This window comes from Oryctolagus cuniculus, chromosome 6 (genome assembly GCF_051225735.1).
Source record: "Oryctolagus cuniculus isolate XC-2025 breed Fujian yellow rabbit chromosome 6, ASM5122573v1, whole genome shotgun sequence".
Taxonomy (NCBI): domain Eukaryota; kingdom Metazoa; phylum Chordata; class Mammalia; order Lagomorpha; family Leporidae; genus Oryctolagus; species Oryctolagus cuniculus.
The window spans coordinates 145,331,146-145,352,245 of NC_142872.1; the positions used below are offsets into that span (position 1 = coordinate 145,331,146).

Below are 21,100 nucleotides of genomic sequence, written 5' to 3' on the forward strand. Positions count from 1 at the left end.
GCAGAGGTATGGGTAGGAATTGGAGCTCTGCTGCTCACCTAACCATGTGACTGTAAACCTCAGTGTCTTCATTTTTTACAAAGATTTACTTAATTAGTTGAAAGGCAGACATACAGAGAGAAGAGGAGAGACAGAGAGAGAGAGATCGAGATCTTCCATCTGCTGCTTCACTCCCAAAATGGCCAAAACAGTAGGAACTGGGCTGATCTGAAGCCAAGAACCAGGGGCTTCTTCTGGGTCTCCCACATTGGTGCAGGGGCCTAAGCTCTTGAGCCATCTTCCACTGTTTTACCAGGTGCATTAGAATGGGGGCTGGTCCAGAAGTGGTGCTTCCAGGAAATGAATCAGTGTCCATATGGGATGCTGGCATCAGAGGCAATAGCTTTACCTACTAGGCCACAGCACCGGCCCCAGTGTCTTTATGCTTGAAGTGGAGATACTGTTGTTGCCCATCCCAAATGCTTATTTTGAAAATTAAAATGTTTAGTACACTGTTTAGCCATCACTGCTCTCACTAGATTCCATGTTCATTTCTTTCTTCAGCCAAATGATAGTTTAAGCCAGAGAAGCCAATGGAAGATATCTAGTAGAGAGGCAGATTCGATTTTCAATAGATCCATCTCTTTGAAGATAAACTAATGAGTGTGAGATCTTGGTGGGACATAAATTAAAAATAAGAAATGGATTAGGGATGTTGGGATAGAAAAAAGAGGGTACATTATATAAGCATTTCAAAAGTAAAATTGATAGACTGTCAATGAGTTCTAAACTGTGGTGAGTTGCTTTGGGACACTAAGAAGATAAAGTCCATAGGAAATTGGAAATAAGCATTTTTAGCCATAATTTCAAAAAAAGCTGATCACCTGACTTGTAGCCTTGACTCAGTTTTCATATTTTGTCTCATGTAGTGATGTCTTTCCCAAAGGACACTGCCATTTTTACAGATAGCTGAGGATTCCAAGGTATTATTCACATTTAGTAATGATGGTCTTCCCTTTTCTTTGAATTTGTTTCTTCTACATTTTGTACTGAAATAAATTTTAGACAGAATATTGTAAGTTATATCTAGAATATTACAAACATGTTAATGCCCGAAGCAAAAAATATCTGGAAGAAAAACATGTCAGCCAGGATATTGCAAGTTTGATCCTAGATTCCATACTTTTATCTGGTACATTGCTTTGCAGAAGCAGGCCACTTAACCCAGGATGGGTGGAATTGCTCTTCGGGTTTGTTTCTACTGACTCTGCTGAGAATACCTTTTAATAATTAATGATATGTACAGGCCAGAGAAAACCTGCCTACAAACCTTAATGTTGTATTTTTCATGAAATACAATATAGATTTCTCTGCTCCCTCCCTTCAGACATGCAATGATTGTGAGACTTGGGATCTCCAAGGAGTAATTCTTTAAACCAAAGAAACCTGTAAACAAAGGATGGATGCTTTGCAATTCAAGCATGAAGGATTGTAGGATTGTTGAAATACTCACTTCTCTTTTTTTGCTGGGTGGACAGGAACTAGCTCAAAGTGAAAGGAAGTTTAGGAATTCTTGGGATTGATGGGGTTGGTTGAAGTCATGGTCACTCACATCAGTCCTACTGAACTACATGGAAATATTAGCTGTTATTATTGGCATGGATTTTATTATTATTAGATAAATTCATCACACTATATCACCTTATATATTCTATTTCCTTGCATTTGTTTTACATGTTAATATTGAAGAAATACTTTTCTGTTGTTTCCTTATTTGATATTTTATCATGTAATTTGAGAAGAGATTAATATAGATGAGTAAATGCCAAGTGCCCTCACTCCCATGTCATAGATGCATTCCAAGGTTCACCTTGCTAGACTGCACCAAAACACACTGCAGTTTCTCTTTAGCAAATTTCTCCTTGGAAAGCTTTCTCCTCCACCTCCCAAATTGTCAGACATAGATCAGGTCTTGTCCAAGGTAGTCCTGAACCCTTAGATCCCAAACAGAATTGATAGCTAGTAAACAGGTAATGCGTATTTTTGTTCAGAGTGAACAAGAAGCAAATTTTAAAGATTTGAACACCATTTCAGAATAAAGTGTAGAATATCCATTCATATCAGAAGGAATTTACACTCTAAATCAGCAACATTAATACAAACAGTTTTAAACTGCATTATTTAGAGGCCGTTTTGATACTGTGGGTTAAGTCAACAGTTGTGGTGCTAGCATCCCATGTCAGAGTGCCTGTTTAAGTCCTGGCTTATCCACTTCCAATCCAACTTTCTACTAATGCATCTGGGAAGGCATGGGAAGATGGCCCAAGTACTTGGATCCCTGCCATTCATATGAGAAACCAAGATGGAGCTCCTGACTCCTGGATTTGGCCTGAGACCTGACTGTTGTGGCCATTTGGAGAGTAATCAGCAGATGAAAGATCTCTGTCTCTCTCTCTTTCTTTGTTAATCTGCCTTTTAAATAAATAAATAAATCTCTTTTTAAAAAATGCACTATTTAAGTAATCATCCAAAGCAGCAAATAGAAAGTAGTAACAAAGAACCAGATGGTGAATTACCAGGGAAATAATCTTATTAATGAATTCGGGAAAATTAGAATTCAAATCAAGACAAGGATCATGTGAAGAATTTATAAAGAGAAACGAGGGTCAACGTTCTTTTTGTACTGTTTGCAATATACTTTTCCAACTGAAAGAGTATTTCATGGTGGTTGTAACATGTAATATTTATAAATATCTACAAAATATAGATGTATAAAGGAAAAGATAACAATTTCCTCTTTGGTATCCTTCCCTTTCTGGACCTACTTCTCCTATGTAAATATCACAGGAGAAAAAAATCATTAATAGCTCATTATTAACAATTTTCTTTGCATTTATTCTATTTATTTACTTCTTTTTTTATTTAATAAATGTGAATTTACAAAGTACAACTTTTGTATTGTTGTGGCTTTCCCCCGCCCAACCTCCCTCCCTCCTGCGGCCCTCCCCTCTCCCACTCCCTCTCCCATCCCACCCTTCATAGAGTTTCATTTTCAATTACCTTCATATACAGAAGATCAACTTAGTATATACTAAGCAAGGATTTCAACAGGCTGCACTCACACAATCACACAAGGTATAGGGTATTGTTTGACTAGTAGTGTTGTTTTTAAGTTTCATAGTAAAACACATTAAGGACAGAGAAATGGTAACATATTGCTATTCCAAGAGACAGTCTATACATAGTATAACATGAACTTTCTTAAATTCATTATTTTTATTATCAGCATAATATTATATTTTAATACAACTTCAATCATTGTAATGTAATTTTTTTTAACTTTTATTTAATGAATATAAATTTCCAAAGTACAGCTTATGGATTACAATGGCTTCCCCCCCCATAACTTCCCTCCCACCCGCAACCCTCCCCTTTCTCTCTCCCTCCCCCCTTCCATTCACATCAAGATTCATTTTCAATTTTCTTTATATACAGAAGATCAGTTTAGCATATATTAAGTAAAGATTTCAACAGTTTGCACCCACATAGAAACACAAAGTGAAAAATACTGTTTGAGTACTAGTTATAGCATTAAATCACAATGTACAGCACATTAAGGACAGAGATCCTACATGAAGAGTAAGTGCACAGTGACTCCTGTTGTTGACTTCACAAATTGACACTCTTGTTTATGGCATCAGTAATCACCCTAGGCTCTTGTCATGAGTTGCCAAGGCTATGGAAGCCTTTTGAGTTCACCAACTCTGATCATATTTAGACAAGGTCGTAGTCAAAGTGGAAGTTCTCTCCTCCCTTCAGAGAAAGGTACCTCCTTCTTTGATGACCTGTTCTTTCCACTGGGATCTCACTCGCAGAGATCTTTCATTTAGGTGTTTTGTTTGTTTGTTTGTTTTTTGCCAGAGTGTTTGGCTTTCCATGCCTGAAATACTCTCATGGGCTTTTCAGCCAGATCCGCATGCCTTAAGGGCTGATTCTGAGGCCAGAGTGCTGTTGAGTACATCTGCCATTCTATGGGTCTGCTGTGTATCTCACTTCCCATGTTGGATCATTCTCTCCCTTTTTGATTCTATCAGCTAGTATTTGCAGACACTAGTCTTGTTTATGTGCTCCCTTTGGCTCTTAGTCCTATCATTATGATCAATTGTGAACTGAAATTGATCACTGGGACTAGTGAGATGGCATTGGTACATGCCACCTTGATGGGATTGAATTGGAATCCCCTGGTATGTTTCTAACTTTACCGTGTGAGGTAAGTCAGCTTGAGCATGTCCCGAATTGCACATCTCTTCCCTCTCTTATTCCCACTCTTATATTTAACAGCGATCACTTTTCAGTTAAGTTTCAACACTTGAGAATAACTGTGTATTGATTATAGTATTCAATCAAAAGTATTAAGTAGAACAAACAAAAATACTAAGAGGGATAATATGTTAAGTTGTTCATCAACAGTCACGGCAAGGGCTGATCAAGTCACCATTTCTCATAGTGTTCATTTCACTTTAACAGGTTTCCTTTTTGGTGCTCAGTTAGTTGTCACCGATCAGGGAGAACATATGGTATTTGTCCCTTTGGGACTGGCTTATTTCACTCACTCATTGTATTTTTAATCAGTCCCATGATGATAAGATGAAAAATAATGGCAGTAGAAATCATTAGAATAAAAAAAGGATGGATGTGAGAAAAAGTCAAAATCAAGGTGAGAATGGAGGCTGATTTAGGTATTGAGCCTGGGAAATCAGCATATGGCATAAGATTGTGAGACACAGGACAATTAGAAGAGTAAGTGAAAATACGGGTGGAGATGATGGCTTATGTTTTTGCCTGGACTGTCTTACTAGGGAACAGTCCATGACTGGAGACCTCCCAGTAGACTGAAGCCAATTCATTAATCAGCCATTATTGAGAATGACATTTCAATCAATTACAAATTCATCTGACTGCATTGTCATTAGGCTCGCATTTATCCATCTTGTCTTTTGGGATGTTCCTTCTTTCATTTTGAAAATGATTTTGAGCAGAACCTACTACTTCTCAGTCTCTGTGTCCAGTGCTAGGAACACAAAGAAAGCAATCTATCATCCTTGACTGGTCTCATTATTTTATGATTCATTGTGGAGGATGCTAAGAGGAATGAGCAGAGTGCCCTTCAGGAAAGAAAATTAACCCTGACTATGAAAGAGGGGCTTGGAGCAGGAGAAATTGCACTGAGAAGACTCCCTGGTAGAGGAGGTAGCACATGAGCTGGACTCCCATGGTGTGAGTAGTGCAACAGATGATAAAACCCCACAGGAACTTTTAGGGTGAGGAAATTTTAGCATTGGCTGGGCCTAATATAATGAAAAAAAATTTTTTTAGCTTAATTTTGGCACATACCTTGAGATGCAAGTGTATTCTTGAGGAGCTCAATTCAAGGGATCTGATTCAATTACTCCTTCCTAGGAAATGCTGGGGGAGAGTTTTGGACGTGAGCAGGTGGAGTTAGGTGTTTCCTCCTTTGCGTTTTCATGACAGCAACTTAGCATTCATCACAGTAATTACCTGCCTTCATGCCCATCTTCTCCTGAGCCTTTGACTTCCTCATGGAAAGCAACTCTTCTTCCAACAATTGTCTAGTCCTTGTACTGGGAAGGAGACTTGTGTTTGCAAGTGAAAAACAAAAACATCACAAACCAAAGAAGCCAATCAAATCAACACACAAAAGAGAAGAGCGGAACTTACAAGTTCATGTAACACGAAGGGATTCAAGTTGGCTAGATCCAGATGCTTGAGTAGTGTGTTTCAGACTCAATTTTCACACCTGGTTCTGTTTTCCTCTATAATGACATATCATAAAGCCGATTCTGTCCTTATGAGATCAAAACAAATTCAGGTACTTTACTCACTTTTCCATCCTGTCTGCAACCCCCTGCAGATGAACAAGTCACCATTTTTTGAAAGTACAACTAAAATACCCAAGTTGAGGCTTACTGGCTCTTAATAGGTCACATATCAACCAATCACAGTGAACAAGGCCCAAATCAAATGGATTGAGAGAGAGAGGGAATGTGGTTTCCTGCAGAATATTTCAGAGTGAGCACATGGAGTGGATGTGATGAAAATGACAATAATAGATGCTGGCTCTGCACACAATAGTTATGCATCGATGAGAGTACACTAACTGCAGGGACTCCTTTTTGGATTTTATCATCCAAAAATCTCATTTGATCTTCAAGTAATCCTGTAAGAAAATAGTCATTATCCCCATTTTCCAGGGTAGGACACTGATTATTTAGTATAAGAATTAATCTAAATTTCAATAATTTATATGGACAATTTATTTAATAAAATTATTAAATTCAATTTTAATAAATGTAAGTTATTTAGTATAAGCTCAAAGAGCTATTATGTGGTCAAATCATGATTTGAGCCTAATTGAGCCATGTGATTGTAAAACTCCTCTCTGTTCATGGCAAACTTTTCAAATTGAACTTGAATAAGCATTCCAGCTGCAGATATGTGATTCCTGAAGGTAGAAACCCTTGTCACAGCGCATCGTTGTAAAGAGTTGCTCTCTTCCTTGTGCGATTATTCTGGGAATAGCTTTCCTATTTAAAGTCTGTCATTTCATTTGGACTGATTTGTAATTGATACTTTTATATCCCTAACCCTTCCATAGGCACAGAATAAGCAACTTTTTTGTATGTTTTTAATGTGTTAGGAAAAGAGTTCATTGTTTTATGTGAATCTTATTTCATGCATATTTGTCATAACTGCATAAGGCAATGTTAATGGACAATCCCAGGAAAATCTCCTAGAGGACCCCAACCCACTGTAGTAGAAAGATTGAGTTCTATGCCTGGAAAGAATATTCTTGTTTATTGTTCTTAAGCATGGTCGGCTAAGGTATGGGTCTCCTCCACTAATAAGCTACCTTACTGCAATGGAGATAGTAAACCTACAGCATCTAAAATCATTCTTTGTTTGGAAATCATGCCATTTTGATTTTATGCTTTTATTAAAAGCAATAAGAAAACTTCCCTACAGAGTCTCAAATGAAGAAAGAGAGTTGTGAGGAAATGTCACCATGAGTCCATAATCACTCCACGGAAGGTGCCCACTGCTACCTCTGGGGGTCAGCAGGCATGCTTGCAGAGGTTTCATTTTAAATTACATGTCACCTTCTCCTGTTGGCTTCCATTAACTGAGTGATGGTTGCCAGTTCTAGGGTTCAAACCATTTAGACAGTTGAAGAATCTCACATTCAGGCAATCAACATTAGCAGAGTGGTACAGGTTATAGTGGACACTGCTCCAAACCACATCTGACAGGTAACACGGAGAAACATTTGATCAATTTCTTCCTCTATCTGCAGTTTCCATCACAAAACTCTGATTGATTTATAATCATAATAGCATGTATGTCAGAGAAAGGGAACAATCCCCAAGGGGGGAGATTAGATCAAGTAGGTAGTCTGGCTTTTCCCGATGATAGATAAGAAAACAGAGATTTTGAAAGGTTAAATATCATGCCTGATTTTCACAAACCAGGCAAGCATCACATGAGGCCTTGAGTTCAGGATATGTAAGATTGGAGCCCATAGTGTTTGTCAGTCTTTTGTCTTTTCTTCCCAGGGGTGACCTGGACTGGCCTGTAGTGAATGACCAAAGTCTTCTTCCAAATGCCCATGGTGTTTCTTGACCTATTTGTAGTTCTTTCAGAAGAGAAAGTTGAATTATGCTTCATGGATTGTCTTCAAAAGACCTAGGCTTATTCTTTGGAATTTCTACTTCTCTTCCTGAGTGCTCACTTTTTTTCTTATTACAAGTAGCACAGTAGTATAGGCTCAAGATAAATGAGATCACAGAATGCTATCACAAGGATGTTAACCAATATGAGGACTCTTGAGAATGTTTCTGGAAAATGCATGCTATGAAAAAAGTAAGCATGGATTTCAAAAATTTCTTGTACACAGTAAGCTTATCTTTTCACTCCATTTTCCACCAACTTTTTGAAATAAAGCCCATTAAAAAGTAAGGTTGGTATTATGTTTTTATAGATGAGCATTCTCACCTGTTGAGCTCAGTTGTTGAGACACTTGTTGAAGTATTTCAGGGACATATGTCATGTCTGCAATCTGCATTTTTTGAGAAAAAAATCAGCACAAATAAGTAGATGAAGCACTGACAACATGCAAATTATTAAATCACAGTAATGGGTATATACCTCTATCTTTAACTATATGAACATGTTGATAATATAGGAATAAAAAGATACATAGTTGAACAAAAAAGTAATGATTATAAGATGGGACTGAGGTCTGGAACACAAAGGAATAACCCCTTTTATAGTTCTTTTTTGCTCTCAATAAAGCAGACAACAGATGAGTTTACTGAATAGAGTAGGAATTGCGTTGAACTCGGTTCATTTATTGTCGCCTGTAATTCCCAAACATCCTGTGAGGTAGGGATTATTTGTTCCATATATGTATGAGGAAATTAAGAGTCAGAGAAATGAAATGTCTTGCTTCAGACCATTTTTAACACTGCAATGCCACCACCTTTGCCCTAGAAAGAGGAGTAAGGAAGCAATGGAGTTGAACAATTCAGGATAAGGAGGAAGGGAAGGGAAGGGAAGGCAGCAAGGGACTGGTAAATTGGGTGAATTGTTAATTTACTACTAAATAACTACCCTTAAGTACAGGGTACTAATCCAGGTTTGACTATTCAGTTTCAAAGTGTAATTCAATTTTTAAAAGGTGTTTTGCTTGTGAAGAACATCAGCCTAAGAAAACTTGGTCTATTCAATGCCCTGTTGGAACTCTGCTGGAGGGACCAAGCAGATCATTTTTGTAAAACTGGAATTAGTTTATTTCAGTTTATAGCTTTTCATTTAATTTTCAAATGTAAGTAGCTCTTCAGTAATGAAGGACAGGATGTCTAAATTGCCCTGCTATTCCAGTGAATATGGCCAGGAGGATAGAAGCTGACAACTGTGAGTCATGTAGGGAGTCCTTTCCAAAACTGCTTTGTGTCTCCCTTCTGTTCTCATTAAAGCAAGTCCCGAAGATCAGATGAACCCAGAACCCAAGCTGAAGGCAAGGGCATGAGTTGTTTACTTCACCTCTGCTAGCAACTAGCTTACCATCAGGCTCCCATGCAGTCATATAGGTCATAAGAATAACAATCCTGCATTCACCCTCCCAGATTCTCCATCAGGAGCCACCAGGGAGCAGCAGATGACTAAGTCCCTTACCTGGCTGCCTTCCGTTTAAGACTTAGGCTTGAAAGCGAATGGGGAAGGGAAAGCGGAAGAAGAGAGCAAATAAAAATGACATCTGTAGCTCACATACATGTGGCTTTATGATCTTGCTTTTTACTGGGCAGGATATGCCTTGTTAGTTATATTGCATGGAAAAGTCACCCAAGACTCTGAAATTATAGCACAGAAATGTGTTCCAAATAATATAGCTTGTTCAGAGCCTGGATTCTCAAAACAAATGCTCTGGCTTGAATGCTGTCTTTACCACTTATGAGCTATGTAACTATTGGTGAATTACTTAGCTTCTCTTTAACCCCATTTTCTCTCTTGTAAAATGAAGCCAAGGATAGTAATGAACTCAAAGGTTGCTATGGGGATCAAGTGATGGAATGCATGTCATGTAGTGAGAATACTTTTGGCACATAATACTCAATAAACACTATGATCACATTTGTAAATGTTTTATGTTCACACAAAGTATATTTAATTGTATTATATGTATCAAACACTACAGCCAAGTGCCACACCAAATTCTAGAGATGCTAGAATGAATCTTTATGAACCCAGTCATATCTCAGGTCAAAAGGGACAAAAAGGATAGCAGAGAGAAAGTGATACATTCAGAATAAAGTGGCATTTCTGACAGCAAAGGTAATTAGAGGAGAATTTAGCTCAGCCTAAGACTGTTAGACAGGGCTTCTTGTAGGAAATACCTTTCTAACTTTATCTTTGTTAAAATTTCTCTGAAGAAAGGTGTTATTTTGTCCTTTCTACAAATGAATGAAAATTTAAAGGACTCCCCAGGGTCTCTTAGCTGAGGGAGTAGCAAAGCCAGATCTCAATTATACTGACCCACCTCAAGGATACATTTCCATTAAATTAAGTCCTTGAGATAATAAACTTTTCTTTCTCTCCCACTATCTTTCTTATTTAAAAGGGAATAAAAACTGTCATCTTTCTGCATTTCCTCTTTTTGCCCTGAAAATTTGGTAAAGGGCCAGATTCTCTAAAATCCACCATCTGCTAAGAGTCATAGAACCTGAGGATGAAAGAGACTGTATCCTGTTAGAAGTCTACTGGGGTGAAAACATGTGCTGGATCCTTGTTCAGCTCCAACAAGCTCTATAACAATAGGCAAGCAACCTAACCTCATGGAGTCTGCTTTTTCCCCCATTTATTAAATGTAGCAGAGTTTCCATTTCTGGAATTGCTGTGATGGTTAAATGTCAAGTTCTTAGCACAGTGCTTGGCACACTGTATAATTACTAGAAAAATGCTGCCTAATCCCCCACTTCACCCCTCTGCTCTGACTGCCAAAGCCATCTGTTCTTTTCTGAAAGCCTTCCCCAGAAGGAGTTTCTAGCTTCCCTCATAAAGCATTCCAATGCTTGGCTCATCTCACAAGCTGGACATGACTATCTCATCTATTGCTCAGGCTTTCACTTAAAGCTTTAACATTCTGCTCTCAAAAAAAAAAAAAAATCATCACTGATCATATTTTTTTTTCTGGGTAAATCAATGGACATCTCAACATTCTCTCTCCCGAACTCTGACCACAGGAAATTCATTTTTGTCTTTGGAAGTCTTTGTTTCTCTTTCTTTCCTCTGTTGATGGACAGGATTCCTTCACGTCCTCAGATTGCTGCATAATGGAGGTATTGGCTCATAATATTATGGGTGCTGTGCTCTTTATTTTCAAAGCACATTCAAATGCTTCTGTGTTGATACTAAAACAACTGAGCCAGTTATGGGGGGCAGATATTAAGGATGAAGAAACTGAAACTTAGAGGAGGAAATGTGCAGCCCTACTATGGCTAAATACTGAGTGTGCCCTGGGTCTTCTGTGTATAGCTTCTTAGGAGAATTTCTTAGGAGCCCCCTTTAGAAGGTATTACTAACTCCATCTGCAGGAGAGGAAAGTGAGACTCAGGGGCAGAGGTTGTGTATTCAATCCTCTCCAAGTCTCAGCTTGTCTTAATCCAAAGCCAATTTACTCAGCCCATCAGTTACTAACATGATATTGAAAGAAGACTCCATATTCGAAGACCAGAGTAGCTTTCTCTAAACCATCACTCAGTCTCTCTTGAATGTTCAGGAGGTTGGAGCTGTATACACCTGTGACTAAGCAGTTGCTACTTGAACAGGACTGCTTTACAGCTGTTTGCCACTCCTTGTCTCCTGAGCTCAGCTTCCTGTTACAATTTTGGGATTCCCAACATTGTGGTCAGAGATAATAAATTTATGTACATACTACATATATGTGTGCAATCCATGTAATACTATGTACATATATAACACAAAATACACCATATATGTATATTTATTATGTATTTAAGTATATTGTATACTGTATGAATATTGATATTTATATAAGCATATTATATTTGTGTGTATATATGTGACATATGTCTATGTCATATGTGACATGTCTATATTATGATATTTGTACATATTATATTCTTTGTATGTAATATACACATATTGATATGCATATATTATGATTATGTGTAAATAATACTATGTATGATAAGTATGCAAAATGTGTAGATTATGTATATATATATACAATAAGTATGTAATGTTAATACACATGTATAAATGTATAGATATATGCATACATATGGATTACATGTTTATAATATGACATTTGGGTACATATTTATATGTACATAACACAGGTACTTAGAGTATGTATAGTGGTGTATATTATGCTTCTAGAATTTTACAGCAAGAATAAAGCTTTGTCAGAACAAACTTTTCAGAGATTTAACAGCAGACTATTTTTCAAACATGGAGATGGGTGCTGGTGAAAGGGAAAGAGAAAATACATAGGAAGTGTTTTTTTTTAACCTGAGTGTTCAGCCCTTGTGAGCCTATATTCAGATTCACATATGAGTTAGATAGAAGCACTGACTTAAGGGATGGAGTCTAACCATGTTCACCTTACCATGGTGGAGAATGTATGTATGCTGCTGTTTGAGCTGCTCCACTCTCTTGTTTTTTGTCTTAAAAGGAGATGATGGTGAAAAAGGAGATCCTGGAGAAGAGGGAAAGTATGGCAAAATGGGGCGCAGGGGGCCCAAAGGTAGGTAAACTGATAAAATTGCCCCATAATGTTAGAGTTGTCCTGTTCTCTCTCTCCAAGTTCTTTCCCAGGAAATTAGCAGCTATCCTAATGCCTTCAGCTCCCAACATGCATGAAAAGTGTTTCAGACATGAATTAATTCACCACATGGAACCACATCTCAAGAGGAATCCTCAAGGCTGGTTGGAGAGGGACACTCTGGGATCCCCAGGGAGTTGTAGTCTCTGGGAATATCCAAGAAACTTATAGTTTATTTTTAAAGTTTTTAAAATGTTATTTCTTAGAATTTATTGTAACCATTATTTTTTGGTTGGCAAATTCTAAAGAAACTCTGGGTTTCAGAAACATAGCCGTGCTCATAACTGGATCTCCTCTCAGTAGCCCCCACTCAACAACTTTGCTTGGCTGCCTAGAGTCAAAGGAGGAGATGGAAAGGAACAGGAAGAACTGCCCAGCCCACTGATATATTTACCATTCCCTAAGATCTCTTGATCTTCTAACTCTCCTTTCCTTGTATAAAAGAACAACACAGTGGGACAAATGGTAGAATGTGCAGTAGGAGCAAAGGGGATGGGAAGAGCACCAAGGCTATTAGGCAATGATTCCACTCACAGGACTCTAAAACATAGCTGCTGGCTGGATTGGGTTGGGTAGACATGTATCTTCAGAGGAGTTGAATTATTACCCCCAACTGCACAAGATGGGGTTGCCCTAGATCACTATTTTTAAATGTTGAATAATTTAAAAGAAAGAAAGCACTCACACACCCTCAGTTTAAGAAATGCTGATTTAAACTAACTTCATAAATATGTATACCAACTGCAAAATCATTCTCAAAAAATAAAGCTTATAACTAGTAAGTATTTTGTAGTTCATCATAAAAAAGATAAATAACAATGTTGGAAGAACTCAGTGATCCTTCATCATAGGTTTTTGGATTAAAAACTCAGCAGGACAATCTACTACCTCTTTGATCACAACACTTTATGATTACACATTCCTTTCTCTATTTTAAATTGGCTAATGTTGTCAAGACTTGTTTTAAGAACAAGAAAATAGAATTTAAAAGTGAAGCCAAAATGGTTCTAAAGAACAGATCCAAAATAAAGTTCAATGCTGCTTCCACTCACCCTAATCTAACCTTTAGACATCACTGCTATAGCCATTCTAGAATACTGCATCAGTAATAATTTAATATCATCATGTCCAACAGCATTATACACATGTACATTTTCATTTTAATACAATAATCATATCTGTTAAAGTAGATAATATAGCACAGGATATATGTTAGATATCACAGGTACATAAATACACTTTTTGATGTTTCCTCCAGGTGAATATCATATAGGCACATCTTTAAGGAGCAGATAAAACCTTATGACATAAAGATGATATCCTTTTCTTCCCAGGAATTAAAGGTGAACTGGGTGATATAGGAGCCCAGGGCAATATTGGCAAGACTGGGCCAATTGGCAAGAAGGGTAAGCTGCATTTAACTCTTCTCTCACAGTTATTTAAAGCAAATTGAACATACCATTATGATACTTTAAATGTTTCACATCATAAAAATGATTACCTTTGCTTTAAAATATGAATTACCTCTGTCTTCATTGCTTAGATCTTTCTTCCATATATAAGGAACATGTCTTACAGCCCGCACCACAAAAAAAAAAAAAAAAAAAAAAAAAAACTTGAGCAAAGTTAAACAAGATTTCAGGAACAAAATCAAGCAAAGAGAGCAATATAATCTCTATATGGATCCCTCCTGAGGTCTAGTCATTGAATACTAATTTTTGATACAATCAAAATTATATCATGGTTATTCATAAAACACACAATATGCAACAGAGTGTAATTTTCTTAATTTGAGTAAAGAAACTAATGATACTGCACCTGTAATAATTTAATAGGATAGGAACTTGGAGCATATCTGTGTGTTCCTATTGATTTTTAGTCAACTCCTGATCTGGTATATAATTACAACCTAACTATTATAAAATAGAGCTATTGCTCTTTTTATTGTCTAAGCACTCTCTATCCTCTTCTCTTAAAGCCTGAAAATGGTAGCAAATTCTAAGTACTCCTCATATCTAGTAATTCATACAGGCATTGTTCTACTTGGCTTATATCAGACACATTTTATTGCAAATGACACATAGACTACAGAAGAAGGACTTTCTAAAAAATAATGATAATACTAAATCTCATAACTATTATTAGAAACATGGGAGAGTAAAGAAAGATTGATATGATGAGGAATTGGTGTGAAGAATAGTAATAGTTTGTGAAATGGAGAAGGTATTTGAAGGAGGTACAGGAGATATTGGTGCAGAGGTACAGATTTAGAGAAGTCCAGTGCCAGGGGTAATATAATATCTATAGCCTTGATGTAACCTTCATATTTTCATAAATACTTAAACAGCTACATAATTACACACTTGCTTCCTTGGGGACCATTGGTAGGATCCTGCAGGTAGGTCATTAAATTAGAATCTGAGCTGACTTTGTGGCCTCTCTCCTCTCTTCTTGTGGTTTAGTGCACTCTTTCTACTCAGTCCTTTCCAGTCACTACTTTGAGGAATCTCCTTCGACCTGCATTTGAAGGCAGAGAGAAAGTAGTGCCACTGAAAATAAGTTGATATGGTTAATTTTTCATCTGTTGGTTTTCATTGGTTAACATCTGTGATGGGAATCCCCACTGCTGGAGAAAAGCTATGTGCGCTCCTCGTAGTTCACAAATCTTGCTGCAGTGTGTGTCTCTGGATGGCTTGATCATGAAGCAAATGGAGCCTTGGCTTCATAGCCCCTCATTTGTTTCAGTTCCTACACAGTCCATCAGAAAAGACTTAATGTATATAGGGCATTATGTTTTGGTAAAATTAGTAAAGTAAGACATTTTAATATCAACTGGTCAAAATAGTGTCCCTCAACATATGAAAAAAAGTTACTGCCCCTCTGCAGCAAGAACTTTGGACATATTTTCTTAGTTGCCTGTGCTCACTTGTGAGATGGTGATAGTCATCCATGGCTATATATCTGCTTATGTATTAAAGATACTTGTATTTTAGTTTTTTCACTCCCCCAATAACTGAGTTTTGCATACATTATTTTCTATTGTCCCATTGAGAAAGTATAGGGTAAAATTTATTCTTCTTTTATTTGCCACCGCCTCAATCATATTGCTTGTATTGGGTGCTTTTGGAGTGGAGCAAGTATTTTGGGAGCTAACTAAGAGGAACTTGAGTGAAGAAAACATTTAGCTTGGACTTAATGAGATCTATTTATGTAGTTTGAAGTTACTTCCATGTACAGTTAAGTTATTGCTAACAATTCCAATGTAGGAATAGCTTCCAAGAATACTCTGACCACTTACTGTGCAGATCTATCAAAATCATGATGCGCAAATGCTGGGCCAGAGACTGAATCATGGAATGAATGTGTCCCAGACCATTCAGCACAAGAAATATGTGGGTTGTGGAACACAAACAATGTTTGGGGATGGGCATTTCATCTAGTGGGTTAAAATCAGCATTATGTATCAGATAACTCCAAAAGGAAAAAAATGTTAAAAAAAAAAAAAAGAGAGAGAGAAAGAGACTTGATTAGGTACTTCAAAAGGAGATATTCAAATGACCGATAAATTATGATGCAAATTTGGCCAAACTATGATAACATTGCACTTCCCTATACAGCCAAAATCAAAATGACTGCCAATAACTGGCACTGGCAATGATGTAAAACAACTGGGTCTTTTCTATAATGCCTCACTGTGCAATGAAGATACGTACACTATTCTATGTGCAACAAAATGAAGGAATATCATGGACATAGTAATTGGCAAAAGAAACTATGCACAACAGACAGACAAACAAAAATTTCTCTACATCCCAAGCAATTGCAATTATAGAATTTCAACAACATGGAAAGATTACTACCTGGAAAATTCACATAAAAATGTATAATGCGGTTATAAATCAGGGTGGAGACCTTTACAGAGGAAACTGCAATGACAGGAGGAACACAGCAGGGGCTTCCTGAGAGCTGGTCATTCTACAGATATTTCACTCTGGGAAAAGCCATTAAGCCACACCCTTATGTTGCTACACTTTTCTTTGTGTTCTGCTTCAATAAGTTAAGTTTAATAAAATACTTTGTTGTTTACCAAGCTAAATGAAAGACTGCCACCCAACTATATTATCCCTCTATCCTTTCTTTAAAAATATTGTAAATCAGTGACCAATTAAAGAAGCAAATAATGCAACCAAATATATGCAGCTAACAATTACCCCCCAAAATGAATTATGGGCACAACTCATTCATTAGCTAAAATGTTATTGTTAATGATTTCTTAATGTGTCATTTGTATGCTTTTAAATTTTAATGACTTATTTTTAAGGTCATATGATAAAGATTCAGTTTTACAAGTCCTTGTCCATTTGCAATGTTGTATCATTTTTTCTTTTTTTTTATTTTAAAAAAAGATTTTTTGAAAAGCAGAGAGAGAGAGAGAGATCTTCCATTCACTGTTTTACTCCCTAAATAGCTACAGTGGCTGGAGCTGGGCAAGGCTGAAGCCAGGAGCCCAGAATACCAACCAGTTTTCCCAGGTGGGTGAACCCAAGTACTTGGTCCTTCCACTAGTGTTTTCCCAGGTGCATGGGCAGGGAGCCAGATGGGAAACAGAGCAGCTGCAACTTCAACTGGTCCTATTGAAATAGGAGAAGACCCCCTAAAATTTACACTGAATGTGGCCCCTTAAAGTTCCCTAGAAATGCTATCTGGGGTGCCACATGTGCTACCGGAATTTGGGGTGCCATATGATTTCACCGTGGGCTTATTACTAAATCCCCAATATTAATAAGCCCAAGAGGGTTCTTGCCTAATATTTAGAGAAGAATTCTAAATACCGGCACAGATAAATGAAGCAGCATGGTACGCTTTTAAGCTTTTATTTAGTGAGAAAGATGCATAGGAGAGTGGAGCTTTATTTAAGAGAGGTAAATAGGGGTTCATACCAAACACCAGGAACCAGCCACGTGGATGAGCATCTAGGCCAGGAAGCCTAGAGCACGTGGCCAGAAGGCCATGCGCCCTGGAGGCGTGGGGCTACAGCAAGCCCCTTCCTAGCAAGAGGCCAGGGAAAAAGAGCAGGGCTGGACACACTGTGCCCCAGGCTTTTAACCCATTTCCAAAGGGGAGTGGTTAATTAACCTGATTAGCTGGTGGGCACCCAGGTGTGACCAGGTAGGGGAATGAGGCCACACAAGGGCGTGGCGAAGGCATCAGGTAGGGGCATGAGGTCACACAGGGGCGTGGCAAAGGCGTGGTCTTCCAGTTCACAAATCTGATCAATTTTAACCTGTATGCCTGCCTACTTCACTATGATATGAGATTCCAGCAAGCAGAAGCTTAGCCCCCTGTACCAAATGTAGTCCCCTGTATGATTTCTCTTAGATAGGGTCCTGGAAATTATGTAGGTTTCAGATACTATACACCACAAATCTTCCCTTGGTGCTATCAACTTCATTTAACCACTGGTTAAAGGAATGGGAAGGTATAGTCAGAAAGGAAATGTTGGACCTTAATATTTATGAGATGCATCCATGTTAAAGAAGGTCAAAATCCCACACACTATCCTGTAGATATCAGAAGTGGAGTTGGAGTCTGGCCATTTCCATGAATAAGTCCTCAATTGATTACTTCGATTTTACATTGAGTTATTGCAGGCATTATACTTCCCTAGACATGTCAAGTTGCATTCTTAAAAATTATTTATTTATTTTTTAAAGACAGAAAGCAGAGAGAGACAAAGACAGAGTGAATGCTCATACCTGGTAGTTCACTCTCCAAAATCCGACAGGAACTCAATCCAAGTCTCCTAAGTGGGCATCAAAGACCCCAGTATTTGAGCCATCACCTGCTGCCTACCAGAGTGTATATTAGCAGTTCTAGGACTCAAAACAAGACTCTTTGATAGGGATATGGACATCGCAAATGGCATTTCAACTGTTATAGCAAACGTCCACCCCAATTAAGTTTAGATGAGTCTCAACTGCAAAAGTCAGAGTTAGCATTCTTGAGCCAAATTTTAATATTTTCATAGAATAAGACTAAGTAACTTGAGAAAGTGATAGAAGACAAAAACAAGGAAGTGTCAAGAATTTTTAGTATGACTGAGCCTCAAAATGAATAAACTTCCAAAAATTTTGAAAAGCTATCAGTCTGGAAATAAAAAAATTAACACAAGCTTTTCTTCAGGCCAATTCCTCCTATAAAGCTCAAGCACATAGATCCTGTTGCACACCTTTATCACTCTATTCATTGTAATGACTTGTCGGTTTACCCTGTATACTGTGGACACTTTGTAGGAAAAACAATGGATGATAAATGTTTGGGGAGACAGGTACGTTCTCCCTGATTGGACATTACACAATGTATGCATATATCAGAACACCATATTATAAAGCTATTCAAGAAATAGGAGCCTGTGTTATTGCTCAGTGGGTGACACCACTGCTTGCAATGCTGGTAACCCATATTTGAGTGGCAGCTCAAGGCTCAGATGCTCCACTTCCAGCTTCCTGATAATGCACCTGGAAAGGCATGGAGGATGGCCCATGTACTTGCCACTTATGTAGGAGACCTGGCTTCATCCTGACACAGCCCTGGCTGTTGCAGCCAACACTTCTCTACTTCTCCTGCTCTCTGTCACTCTCAAAAATAAAGAAATATTTAAAATACATGAAAATAAATAAATAAATAAAACAAAATAAGAAATATTAACTGTGTCTATTTGTTTAAATAAATATAAGCTCCATGGTGACCATACTGCTTAATTTTTTTCCTGATATCTCTTATAGAGTAGAAACTATCTAAATGTTTGTTACATTAAGAATGAAAAATGAATGATAAAGCATATTACTTCCACAATGTGGTCTTCTTTTCTACTCCTTATTCCTATAGGTACCACTTTCGCTTACCATCAATTTCCACTATTGGCCACTAAGATTTCATCTTCAGAGATATGCCATCAAAATTTATGAGCATGTCTTGCAATTTTAAAAAATGGAGAAGCAATGTTCTGGCTCACCTGGATTGATTTTATTTTTAATCTTTACTTTGAAATTTATTGTCCTCATTTTGATGATGGCCCTTCTAAACTTTTCTCTGGCTCAGATCAATCTCAACTTTCCAGGCTGACCTTAATGTTGTCATTTGTGTGGATAAGGTAGCTTTCTGGATGTCAATATTTCATTTTAGGAATAAGAAGTAAGAATGATTTAGTATAGGTAAATTCAATCTCATAGCAAAATAAATATTTTTACTTAAGGTCAATAATCCTTTTACACTGAAAGCATTATGATTTTTGTTTGTTTGAATCCAATCTCTAATTCTTCAAGCTTAAGACAGTTATTACAGACATGTTCCCACTCATGGGCCAAAATAAGTTTTTGTGGATGGCTTTAAACCATAATTAGTTTTGGGGAAATAGATACTTTAAATCCAAATCCTCTGTGAGCTGGCTAAGTACTTGGCATGCATGCCTTAACCATAACTCAGACTAGGAGACCAGAAGAAAAGATTTTTTAGAAATGATTTATTTATTTACTTGAAATGCAGAGTAAAGGAGAGAGGGAGAGAGAGATGGAGAAAGAGAGAATTTTTTCACCCACTGGATCACTCTCCAAATGCCTGTGATAGTCAGGGCTATACCAGGCCAAAGCCAAGGGTCAGAAACTCCTTCTGAGTCTTCTGTGTGACTGGCAAGAATCCAAGAACCTGGACCATCATTTTCTGCTTCCCAGGTACATTAGCAAGAAGCTGAATCAGAAGTGAGGCAGCTGGGACTCAAACAAGGCACTCTGATAAGGGAATCTGGCATCTGGCAGCTGAACCCACTGTGCCATAACATCTGTCCCAGAAGCAAAGATTGAGTATTCTCTACAAGTCAAGTCTTATAGTAATCTCATTAAGACAGTGCTACTTGGTTTATTCACCTGATTTCAGATATTATTTCTACAAAGGGATGATTCCCATGCAGGAAGACACCTTGGGAAACGTGAAGGTAGATTTCATCATGCTATTCAGAATGAATTGCAACTTAAAACTTAACAAATGTTAGGGTAGGCGTGTGGAGCAGTGTGGTTAACTCACTACTTGGGATGTCCAGAGTATACTGGAGGACCCCAGGACTTGAATCAGAGGGCCTGGTTAAAGTACCGGGCTCCTCCAATTCGGGTCCAGCTTCCAGGTAATATACATCCAGAAGCAGCAGGTGATGGCTCAAATACTTGGGTCACCCACATGGAGATCATGATAGAGTTCTGGGCTCCGGGTTTTGGCCTTGCCCAGTCCTGCTGTTGCAGGCATTTGGAAAGTGAATCATTAGATGGAAGATCTTTGTTTCTTTATTTCACTCTCTTTCCATCCCTCAAATAAAATGAAAAGAAATGAATAAAAAATTTAAATAAATAAAACATGAATTATTTATTTATGGAAAATTCTGTTTAATAGTTTTGGACATTTAAATGCAGGTAACTCAAACTGTAAAAAAGTAAACTGCAGATAGACAAACTACTGTATTCTATTTATAGGGACTTAGCCTAAAACTGGAATAAATGCCCAACCCATGTTGAATTGAAGGGACTCATATGCAGAGGACACACTACATTTTTAAAAAATAAAATGTCAAACCATATTCACAAATTCTTTCAAATTTATATTGTTTTGAGTGGTGATAAAGACAGCTACCATTCAAATATTTTTTGATAAATT

General features: G+C 37.6%; 1 protein-coding gene across 2 annotated transcripts in view; it reads left to right on the forward strand.

The window, feature by feature from the left end:
• Nucleotides 1–21,100, forward strand: part of COLEC10 (collectin subfamily member 10) — a 132,142-nt gene that overhangs the window by 100,037 nt on the left and 11,005 nt on the right. For both annotated transcript variants that reach the window (XM_070075427.2, XM_002710746.6), the window contains 2 exons: nt 12,251–12,322; nt 13,735–13,806. In XM_070075427.2, the coding sequence (XP_069931528.1) occupies nt 12,301–12,322; nt 13,735–13,806 (94 nt within the window). In that variant the 5' untranslated portion in view covers nt 12,251–12,300. The remainder of the gene's footprint in view (nt 1–12,250; nt 12,323–13,734; nt 13,807–21,100) is intronic.